Raw genomic sequence first — 12,087 nt, forward strand, 5'->3', positions numbered from 1 at the left:
AGCACTCCAGCTGTGTTCTGCATACCCTGTTCAGCGTGCTCAGCTGTATACCATTGAGCGCTCCGTGAACACAGCAGGAGTATACAGAATATAGCGCTCCAGCTGTGTTCTGTATACCCTGCTCGGAGCGCTCAGTGGTATACGAGCTGAGCACCCTGCGAAGACAACACTCAACTATATACCAGGAATACAACAACTGTATTCAGAAGATAGCGGTTCCGCTTGTCTTCTGTATACAGCGTCAGCCTTCATTTACACATTTATGCAAAATGAACGCTTAAAACTGTCACTCAAACTGCCGTTTGAGTGAATTTTGAGCGATCATCTTGCAGTGTAAATGCACGAAACGATTATCGCTCAAAAGATGTCTTTTGAGCGAATTTTGAGCGATTATCGTTGTGTCTAAATGGTCCCTTAGATTAACATTCAAGTGCATAAATTCAAAAATAAAAGCTACAACCATATAGTATTTATAAATATTTGAAGCAGAACAATATTCTAGAAACATAGAAAACTGACCGCAGAAAAAGAGCACATGGTCCATCTAGTCAGAACTTATATTATTTCCCTTTTCTCTCTTATGATAGAGCTATGTTAACCCTTTCCAATCCACTGTCTGACCTCTGAAGACATTATAATTTAAGGCTGTACAGCTCCGATGTTGGAAGACATCCGTCGGGATTCTCTTACTGTATATTTCCAGCCTCTCTGCTGTCGGAGCCTATTCAATGTGTCGCCTCATGCAGTACTGGCTTTAGCCAGCAGATAGCACCATTGTATAATGGCAGAAAAAGAGTAAGACCCCTAGGAAAACCAGGATACAAATTGGATTGGAAAGGGTTAACCCTGGTGTAGTGGCCCAGAGTTAGTAGAGCCCCTCTATAAGTGTGAATGTATTTGTCCCGTGCTTACTGTATTGTCAGTGTCTCTGTGTTGTATGAATATGACGTGTATTGCATAGTTGCAGCACTGAATGTATTACTGTCTGGGTGATGTCTGGAAATGTATCTTTTGTATGTCATGTGACCGTGTTTCATATATGTGGTTGCAAGGTGCATGATTGGGGTCTGTCTTTCCATCAGCCTTCAGCTGTGGTCTGTCAAGTCAGGAGCGTGTTTGCACACAGACACCTTCAGTCTGTGTGCAGGGAAGATGGAAGAGGCAGAGAGACAATGCTGTGTGTGTCCTGGGTCTACCCTACCCAGGTCTCTATGCTTAATACCAAGAGAAACCGCAAGCCTGCATGAATCCACTGTGTAGAGCTGAGTGCATTCCCAAAACTGTGAGTGTGTACCAGTAGAGAGTTCTGAGAGAGAGTGAGAAGAAGAGTGTCTGGGAACAGATCCCCGCAGATAACTAGCCTGTGGATTCATCTGTCCTCCCGTGTTTTCCACAATCCTCCTGCACCAGTGTCCCAGCGGTGGCTGTAAATTATTTTAGAGTGTTTCTACTTTGTACAAGTTATTTCTCCAGTAAACAGCTTTACCAACTGTTCTCAGTTCAGTCTTTAAAAAGTAACCTCTGTGTTCGTGAACTCATTATTGCATCTTCTGGAATACACTGCAGAGGACGAAACGGTGGCATCACACATGACAACAGAACTCAGGGTAAACCGCTGTTGGGTTACCCTATTTAATTGCCTGCTCTAGGCCCCTTGGGCGTGTCCCTGGTTTCCTTCCGGGTGGGAGACGGTAGAACCACCGTGACAAAGCCCAAACTCTATCCCTCTGTTTCCTAGGCTGGGGCCCGCTCCTCGGACGCTGCACCACGTCTGCTGGAAGTTTGTTCCAAGCATTTACTACTCTTTCAGTAAAATAATATTTCCTGACATTGCTTCTCATTTTTCCACCAGCTAATCTCATATATTGCCCTCTTCTTCAAGTGTTCAATTTCCTAATAAAAACACTTCTCTCCTGAATCTTATTTATACCTTTACATATTTAAAGGTTTCAGTCATATGCCTCCTCTCCTTTCTCTCCTCTTGATTATACAAACTAAGTGTTTTAAGTTGTTCCTCATAAATTTAATTCTTCAGACCTTCCACCACTTTTGTAGCCCATATTTAGACTTGTGCTATTATATCAGTGTCCTGTAGATGAGGTCCCCACAGTATTCCAGATGTGGTCTTCCCAGAGCTCTATAGAGCAGGATCACAATCTCACTATTTCTACTGGTTATACCTCTAGCTATACAGCGGAGTATTCTATTTTCTTTTCTCGCTCCTAACTGCACTGTTGACTCATTTTGAACCTGTCAGAAATCAGAGCCCCTTAATCCATCTCATGTGTCATGTATATCTTTGTAACTATTATTATTGCTGTTGCTTAAACTGTACTTAATATTTGGTGACAGATGTGATGCATCATTAACATTAGGTACAGTGACTAGTAACTATGGTAATCTCGGATTTTAGTGGTTAATCCCACATAGAATTACCATTTCATAAATGAAGTGTACAATACTGCTGCACAGCTAGATAAACATGCAGCTAATCATTGATTATAGTTTTAAGCAGAATTGTGGATGACAATATTATTTGTGGCTATGTATTTACAGTTAACAGTTGTCGTATTGCATGAACTGTTTTTGCCAATCTTTAGATTCATTTTGCTCAATGAAAACCTATTATGCTGGGTATATAAATAAGAAAGAAAAAAAAAAAAAAAAATATATATATATATATATATGTATATCAGTTGTGTTTGTCCAAGTGCTTCATGCCTGAACTTGACATAAATATAACATTTACGCACAAGTTTGTAGAGATGTTTGGACATTCCTATACAACTGATTATCTGCCTATGTAAACATAATGAATCAGCACTGACCCACATGCTTATTGTAGTCAGTGCTTGTTACCATCGGCATATGAACCGAACCCTAAAGTTGATGATAAAGGACAATTTTAACCAAAACGATCATTTAACAATGAGCGATCATTTTCAACAAAGTCAAACTGTCATCATCGAGAAAGAAGTCAGCCATGTTTCAAATTTTCTGCGGATAGTTGGACAAAATATATTTCATCCTTGAATAAACTTTCCTTGAAAAATTATTCCCAGAAATAACTTTTGTTTATCGTCCGGTGCCATTGAAAATGTATGGCCAGTTTGAACGACTGTGATGGCCATTTGGACTAAAATGTCATGGCTACATCTTTGAAATAATCGCTCGCCATGTGATTGTTTATTTAACAGTAGTTCAACAATCATTCTACTTCTATCTAATGTATTTGACCACCTTTAGCCAGTAGACAGAAAAGAATGGAGAGGCAAACATACAAAATCAACTTGAAAACATCCCAACTATTCAGACTCTGAATGTAGCCAGGCTTGGCACCTGGAAGACCAGGGTTCAAGCCCCCAAATCAAGTTTGCTTGGTTGTTTCTGCAGCATACACATGGGTTTCTGCAAACACCATTCAGATGAAATGGTCCATCTTTAACACATCGGACATATGTATACATGCAAATGCAAGTGCTCTAATAAGTCTGGCATCAGTGGCAGTGGCGCATGATCAAGATGGGTTTGGGGCATCTGGATGTAAGAAATGAATGTTTCTAATGTTTGATTACAAAGAAAGATATTAAAGCATGAGGTGTGGTAATGAAATAGAAGGTGTAGATTAGCATTAATTTAGAATATTTCCACAGCTAATGGGAGAAAGTGTGAAAATGTTTTTAATTAAAGTATTTAAGGGAATTTTTACAATACACCCTTTTAATTGAATGTTTAGTACCAAAGTTTCACAGTAAGCACCTAGTTGCAAAGATTTACACCTATAGAAGCCATATCAATTTATGTTCATGTTGAGACAAGGAGACGAGTTGGAAATAAGGTCTTTTCATTCTGTGGTGTGTGTGTATATATATATATATATATATACACACACACATATACAGAGAGAGAGAGGGGTGCATAGTTAATAGAGATGAGCGAGCACCAAAATGCTCGAGTGCTCGTTACTCGAGTCGAACTTTCAGTGATGCTCGAGAGTTCTTTTCGAGTAACGAACCCCATTGAAGTCAATGGGCGACTCGAGCATTTTTGTATATGACTGGTGCTCTGCTAAGGTTTTCATTTGTGAAAATCTTAGCAAATCACTAAAGTCATGTAAAAAACACAGAAATGGATAGGGCAGGTGAAGAGCAACATGCAGGGCTGCATTTCGGGATCCGAGGTCTCACTATTAAGCCACAATAGTGGCAAGAGTGAGACCCCCCCCCCCACTGTCAGCATAACGATCGTTCTCCTCTGCCACAGCTGTAACAGCTGTGGCAGAGAAGAACGATGTTAGCCCATTGAATTCAATGGAGCCGGCAATACAGCCGGCTCCATTGAAAGCAATAGGCTGCCGGCGAGCGCGGGATGAATCGTCGGGAAGGGCTTAAAAATATAAGCCCTTACCTGAAAATCATCCTAAAACGTGTAAAAAAAAAAAAAAAAATTATGTCAGCATTAAGATCGTTCACCTCTGCCACAGCAGAGAAGAACGATGTTAGCCCATTGAATTCAATGGAGCCGGCAATACAGCCGGCTCCATTGAAAGCAATGGGCTGCCGGCGAGCGCGGGATGAATTTTCGGGAAGGGCTTAAAAATATAAGCCCTTACCTGAAAAAGAAAGATTTTAGTTTAAAAAAGAATAAAAATGCAGGCATTCTCTTCAATGAAGCCGCTGCTGCTGGCGACTCCATTGAAGACAATGGTCCGCTGGCACACCTGAATTCTTTTTCAGGGCAGGGCTTTACATATAAACCATTCCCTGGAAATGAATTAAAAGTGATTAAAAAAAAACTAAAAAAATAAATACTCACCTCCCTTCAGCTGCCGGGGCACAGCCGAGTCTTCTCCTGCTGTCCCCTGCACTGTGGTGCTGATCTGCCTCTATTTGGTCAGGCTGTGACCAATCAGAGGCAGCTCATTCAGCAGGCGGGGATTTTAAATACCCGGCTGCTGAATACTACAGAGAGCAGTTCAGGAGAACTGCCGGCCGCCGCGGCTGAACTCCGTCTGCCGGGACCAGGTGAGTATATTTTTTATTTTTTATTTTTACACATTTCTGGATGTATTGCAGGGAAGGGCTTATATATTTAAGCCCTTCCCGAAAATTCATTGTGCGATCGCCAGCATCCCATTGCTTTCAATGGAGCCGGCTGTATTGCCGGCTCCATTGAATTCAATGGGCTAACATCGTTCTGCCGGGACAAGCTGAGTAAATTTTTTTTTTTTCACTTTTTACACATTTTAGGATGATTTTCAGGTAAGGGCTTATATTTTTAAGCCCTTCCCGAAAATTCATCCCACGCTAGCCGGCAGCTCATTGCTTTCAATGGAGCCGGCTGTATTGCCGGCTCCATTGAATTCAATGGTCAGTGCTCGTTTAATCGAGACGAGCATCTCGAGCACCCTAATACTCGAACGAGCATCAAGCTCGGACGAGTATGCTCGCTCATCTCTAACAGTTAACCATTTCTTTCTATTTAGCCTAACACGCCTGTGGCACAGACAGGAGCTGAAGATAGATGTGAGAGACAGATGAAAACAGCTCATTGTTATAATATGTGCTAACCCTTCACAGCAGATGTCATAGCCCCTTCCGGCTGTGATAACAGATCATGTGCAAAGCTTGTCACATACAGTAGCTGGAATATGGAATAATGCAAGCTCATGAGCTCATTATCTTTGCTTGATATATTCTGCTGCAGTAACTTGCTATTTATTACATTGTGGTGCTCAGTGTAAGCTGGTAGCCTAATCGGGTAACTGATTTAGGTCAGATACATCATGTACAGTTCAATGATGTTTCTTAACATATGCTTTCTATTTCTAGTGACAGCACCTTAAAAAATCTGCATATAACATTGCTAAAGAGATTTCTGGAAACATAACATACTTTTCCTGCTTTAGGCCACCTGTATACGGGCGGGTCGGATTCTGCACGCGGAATCCGGCCCTGGCAGCAGCGGCTTCCGCATGTACCTTCTTTCTTTTCTCTTCACTGTATTGCGGATGGTCCGCATGGCTTGCTGTCGGATGTGCCCAGTACAGATTTTTTTTTGAACTCCTGCTTTTCCTACATCATCGCCTAGCGATGACACAGAATCCGTGACGTTTCCGCAATATCCATGCGCAAGGACCATGGAACGGACGGCATCTATTGACTTTAATGGAAGCCATCCGCGTGGAATCTGGCAAATATGGAGCATACTGTGATTTATCCTCCACGAGCAGAAACGGCAATTCGTTTCCACTCGTGTGCAGGAAGAATCAGTTTTCCTTAGGCCTCATGTCCACGGGCAAAATATGATTTAAGATCCGCAGCGGATCTCCCGCACGCGGATCCGCATCCCATAGGGATGCATTGACCACCCGCGGGTAGATAAATACCCGCGGATGGTCAATAAAAGGGATTTAAAAAAAAATGGAGCATGAAAAAATCTGGAACATGCTCCATTTTCATGCGGGTCTCCCGCGGGGACGGCTCCCGCGGGCTTCTATTGAAGCCTATGGAAGCCGTCCGGATCCGTGGGAGACCTAAAATAGGAATTTAAAAGAATTACTCATCCGGCGCGGGCGGGGAAAGCCTTCTCTTCCTCACGGCCGCATCTCCCTTGCTTCGGCTCGGCGGATGTGCCCGGCGCATGCGCGCGGCACGTCGCCGACATGCCGGCGACGTGCCGCCGCCGTGACGAATTCATCCGCCGGCCGGAAAAGAAGATCCGGCCGTGAGGAAGAGAAGGCTTTCCCCGCCCGCTACGGATAGGTAAATGCTTTTAAATTCTTATTTTCAGCGCTCATGTCCGCGGGGCAGGAGGGACCCGCTGCAGATTCTACATGGAGAATCTGCAGCGGATCTTATTTTCCCCGTGGACATGAGGCCTTAGCATGTTATGGGTGGTATTTGCTGCGGAACCCGGAGGCCAACGTCTGCCATGGATTCCGCAATGCAAATCTGCCCGTCTGCAGGCGGCTTTAACTTTGACTAGAAAAGTAAAACAAACATGATAAAAATAATTAAACAAATAGACGTTATTCTTTTATAATACAAAATAACAGCTACGGCTATCAAAATGTAAAAGAAGTTAAAAGAGGTTTTCCAGCTCTGCAAAAACTGCTGACCTATCCACAAGATGGTTGATCAATAGCTGATCGGCAGGGCCCAGAATGATCAACTCTTCACCAGGCCAGCTGTCATCCTATCTTGTGAATAGGACATCAGTTCCACAGAGCTGTAAAACCCCTTTAATATATTTATAGGATATCTATATTTGGAAATTGCTATTTGCCAAACATCTTTATTATTGGGTTGTTGTCACAAGTATGCACAGTGCAATTAGCTGCGAGAAAACATTGCCTGAAAATTGCTCCATGTAAAGCATTGGATTGCAATGCATTTATTTACATGGGCGATTTTTCTCATGGCGTCAAAATAACGACTGAAAATCACGGAATCGGCGGTGATTTTCAGCTGTAATTTTTTTTCTTGCAGCGTCAAAATATAGGCCATGTCCTATCTTTTTATGGAAATTGCAGGGAGCTCCCATAAATTTCTATAGGAGCTGAAAAAGGGAGGGAGAGATAGATTACCTGCTCCAGCACTCGTTGAAGAAGATAGCTGTCTTCTATTTAACTAATAAAGCTAAATAGAAGCCATTCTGCCGACCACCGCTGCAGCATCCATACATGCACTGTGCTCGTGTGAATGGATGAGAAGACGCTAATCCTGAAAGGAATTAGATTGTAGCAATGCTGCGTTGCCACAATTTTTTCATGCGATGCGATCTGTGTGAAAACGCATTGTTCATGTGAAGGAGGCCTCACACTGAACGATTATTGCTCAAATTTGTTCATTTGGCCGAATTTTGGGGCATAATCGTTATGTGTAAATGGGCCTTTAGTTTGCAGGGGACTTTCATTAGGCATCCAATTTGTACATGATAAATATATAATGATATTATATAGAAAAAGCCTTATAGTGAATCTCCACTCTTTAACACCTCATCATTCTATGACTATTTTTTTTTCAAAATGATCTCTTGATAGTGATTTTGATGAAAATGTATCCAGGTTGTACATGTCGTATGCACTGACATGCCAAAAGTCATGAGATAGATTTATGTACATTGATCCTGATTAGAGATGAGGGAGCACGCTCAGTTAAGGCAGTTACTCGAGCGAGCATCGCACTTCTCGAGTAACTGCATACATGTCCAAGAAAATTCGGGGGGGGGGGGGGGCGCGGGGGGAGTGGGGGAGAGAATGAGAGAGGTCTCTCCCTCTCTCCCCTCCCGCAACCCCCCGCTCACCCCCACCGCCTTCCAAAATTTTCTCGGACGAGTATGCAGGTACTCGAGAAGCGCGATGCTCGCTCGAGTAACTGCCTTAACCGAGTGTGCTCGCTCATCTCTAATTCTGATACAAATATATGAAAGACTATAGCTAAGGTGATTAATGAGTGTATTTGAAGGATTACCGGGTTTTGGTTGTTCTGGTTTCTCTCCAGTCTCTTCTGTTGTTGGTTCTGAAGAACATAATTTATAGTCATATTATATTTGCGGTGGTTTTTTACATTATTAGTCTTTACATAGTTAATCATATACCGTTTGGTTCTAGCTGCAGTATTTCATGAAAGGAAAGAAATTGTACCTTAAACAAACAATACAGCTCATCACTCAAAAACGCGCAAAGGCAGCAAAGAAGAATTGAATAAACCATTTGAGAATACTTCCTCTCCACAATCTAAAGAAAATGTTAAAGAAATACACTTGTTGGTATGGCTCCAATTCCACAAAGAGTATCTACCGGATGATGGAACTATTGGATGGATCTGTTGTGGAGGAGAAGCTAGTGGTTGCAAATTTATACAGCGGAGCTACTTATCGAAACTAGAACCATGTATAGTATAACACTGTGAAGATTATGTTTCAAGCAGAAAGAGCTTTTACACATATTGCTAAAAACATATAATGCACCTAGAAGGAGTTGGTGGAATTGAATGACACTTTATATGTAAGTGATTACAATATTAGAATGAAAGGTTAAGTTTATTGGGAATAAAATCTTACAATTCAAAGGAGGTTCTAGTACCCTGTTGGACCACTTCTAGCCTGATACATGATGAGATACAGTCGGGCAAGGAGGCATACAGGCTCTGTATGTTATCCTTTGCCACATTTGTCCACAGATGTTTCAACTGGACCTCTAGATCCTGCACGCTCATAGGCTAATGAAGCTGGTGTCTCAACTGGTCTCATAAAAGCTCAATCATCGATAAATCTGCCAACTGGGCAGGCCAAGGAATAGTGGCAATAAAGTGAAGACATTCTTGGAAAACCTTTGCTGTGTATGGATGAGTATTATTTTGCTACACATAAGAAACACACAGATTCACATGTCTATCCTTATGGTTTGGCATTGTCACTTTTCATTTTTTTCTGCACTATGTTATGTTTTTATGAAAAAAAGTGGATAAATCAATAAATCCACTTCCTCCACTCGGTGGTACTGATTCACCAAAAATATACTTTACACTTGTCCACAGGATAGGAGATAACTTGCTGATCGCTGGTTCTGCAAGTTCATCATTCACTTTTAATGGGACTGCCAATTATTACCTGAGTGGCAGTAGTGAGATGCCCCCAGAAAAGCAAGTTAGTCGCTATCTTCTGGATAGGGGATAACTTGACATATTTGTACAGCCCCTTAAAATTAATGTAGCTTACACTTTCACAATTCTCAGTTTGGCAACGATTGATAAACCACGAAGTATGTTATTATACAATCAGCACCCCCACCACAAACTAATTAAAGGGGTATTCTGGAGACAGGGTGGTTTTCCCAACTCCAGTATATCAGTTTTAGGGTGCGTTCACACGAACGTATATCGGCTCGGTTTTCACACCGAGCAGATATACGTTGTCCTCGTGTGCAGAGGGGGGAGGATGGAAGAGCCAGGGCCAGGAACTGTGCTCCCGCTCCCCTCTCTGCCTCCCCTCCGCCCCTCTGCACTATTTGCAATGGGGAGAGGCGGGATGGGGACGGGGCTAATTCCCGGACCTTAGCCCCGCCCCCGTCCTGCCTCCTCTCATTGCAAATAGTGCAGAGGGGCGGAGAGGAGGCAGAGAGGGGGCAGGAGCCTCAGTTCCTGCTTCTGGCTCTTCCATCCTCCCCCCTCTGCACACGAGGACAACGTATATCGGCTCGGAGTGAAAACCGAGCCGATATACGTTCGTGTGACTTCACCCTTAGGGAACTGTAATCAACTATGTGCTTAATAGGTAACAAGTTTGCTTTATGACACAACTGAACTCAAAATTGATACAGATATTTATGAAACTGAAGAAAAAGTACCTTTTATAGGTTGCTTTTGTTTTTTCTCAACCTTTTCAATTGATGTTTCTGAAAAAAAGCATAGCAGTAGTAGGATATGATATCAATGTATAAATGTTGTTACTTGAAAGAAACTGGTGGCTAAACTCCCCCAAATAGCTACATGTTAATGGAGGCTATGGAGTCTTGCTATTTATTTTGGTTTAGCTTGCTTTCTTGTGTGTCAGAATTCAGTGCATTCATCATTGCCATTTGAAATGGCTAATTTAATTAAATTTTTAATGGATTGTTTATATCAGGGCTCTTTCACATGGGCGCAGATGCAGGAATTGTAGCCGCGCAAAGCACACGCATGTCTCAAAGATAGGACATGTGAGTGCAATACCCTCACCTACCCCGATTCCCTGAAAATAATACAGGGTCTTATGTGAATTTTTGCTCCAAAAGATTTTACTTTTTTACTTGTATAGCTGCCTGGACACTATTTAAACTGACTTTTTATTAAAGGGGTTGTCCCGCGCCGAAACGGTTTTTTTTTTTTTCAACCCCCCCCCCCCCCGTTCGGCGCGAGACAACCCCGATGCAGGGACGTACAGAAAGCTTACCGGAGCGCTTACCTTAATCCCCGCGCTCCGGTGACTTCTATACTTACCTGTGAAGATGGCCGCCGGAATCCTCTTCCTCCGTGAACCGCAGCTCTTCTGTGCGGTCCATTGCCGATTCCAGCCTCCTGATTGGCTGGAATCGGCACGTGATGGGGCGGAGCTACACGGAGCCTGCATTCTGCACGAGCGGCTCCATTGAAGAGAGCAGAAGACCAGGACTGCGCAAGCGCGGCTAATTTGGCCATCGGAGGGCGAAAATTAGTCGGCACCATGGAGACGAGGACGCCAGCAACGGAGCAGGTAAGTAAAAAACTTTTTATAACTTCTGTATGGCTCATAATTAATGCACAATGTATATTACAAAGTGCATTATTATGGCCATACAGAAGTGTATAGACCCACTTGCTGCCGCGGGACAACCCCTTTAACTGTAACTAGGGCTAATTTTTAAAGTAGGACTTATATTTCAAGCATCCTCAAAAATTCTGGAAAATCATGCTATGGCTTAGTTTTGGGGTATATCTTATTTTCAGGGAAACAGCGTAGCTCCGAGGAGTGTGCAAAGATAGCACCTGTCCTATCTTTGTTGCATGCTTTGCATACACTCCTATGGGAGCTCGCAGTTCGCACCTCCAATCGTGTAAACAGGCTATTTCAACCAGCTTCCATAAATGCTTTCACACGATATTTACAGCAGTGTAACCGCATGCAAAGCTCTACCCTGCGGACAGATAGCACTTGTGTGATAGAGCCCTCACAGGAAACATACAAACCAGACATTAAGGCCTTAGTCAGACGGGCATTTTTTCGCGCGATTTGCGGATCGCATGACGGATGCGCATCCGCAAATCACGTGACCGGTGCCCGAAAATCGCCCCAAAATCTGCTCCTAGCCGCGTTTCATTAGAAACGGGCAGGAGCTGTCCAGCGCATTGCATTCAATGGAGCCGGCAATACAGCGGTATACATACTCACCTGCTCCAGGCAGCCGGAGTTCCGCGTGGCCGGCCTGCAGTGGGTGTGAAGGGGGTGTGAGTCAGACCTGCCCCCTGATTGGCTCAGCGCCGGCAGCCCATTGCTTTCAGTGGAACCTGCTGTATTGCCGGCTCCATTGAATTCAATGGGCAAACATCGTTCTTCTCTGCCACAGCT

At 43.3% G+C, this 12,087-nt stretch overlaps 1 protein-coding gene across 22 annotated transcripts in view; it reads right to left on the reverse strand.

Annotated features, from left to right (window-relative positions):
• The window catches only part of TRDN (triadin), a 630,780-nt gene that overhangs the window by 66,020 nt on the left and 552,673 nt on the right, over positions 1 to 12,087 (reverse strand). For all 22 annotated transcript variants that reach the window (XM_066606567.1, XM_066606610.1, XM_066606533.1 and 19 more), the window contains 2 exons: positions 10,352 to 10,399; positions 8,475 to 8,522 (listed from right to left, as the gene is read on the reverse strand). In XM_066606567.1, coding sequence (XP_066462664.1) covers positions 8,475 to 8,522; positions 10,352 to 10,399 — 96 coding nt within the window. The remainder of the gene's footprint in view (positions 1 to 8,474; positions 8,523 to 10,351; positions 10,400 to 12,087) is intronic.

The sequence above is a fragment of the Eleutherodactylus coqui genome, chromosome 1 (genome assembly GCF_035609145.1).
Source record: "Eleutherodactylus coqui strain aEleCoq1 chromosome 1, aEleCoq1.hap1, whole genome shotgun sequence".
Taxonomy (NCBI): Eukaryota; Metazoa; Chordata; class Amphibia; order Anura; family Eleutherodactylidae; genus Eleutherodactylus; species Eleutherodactylus coqui.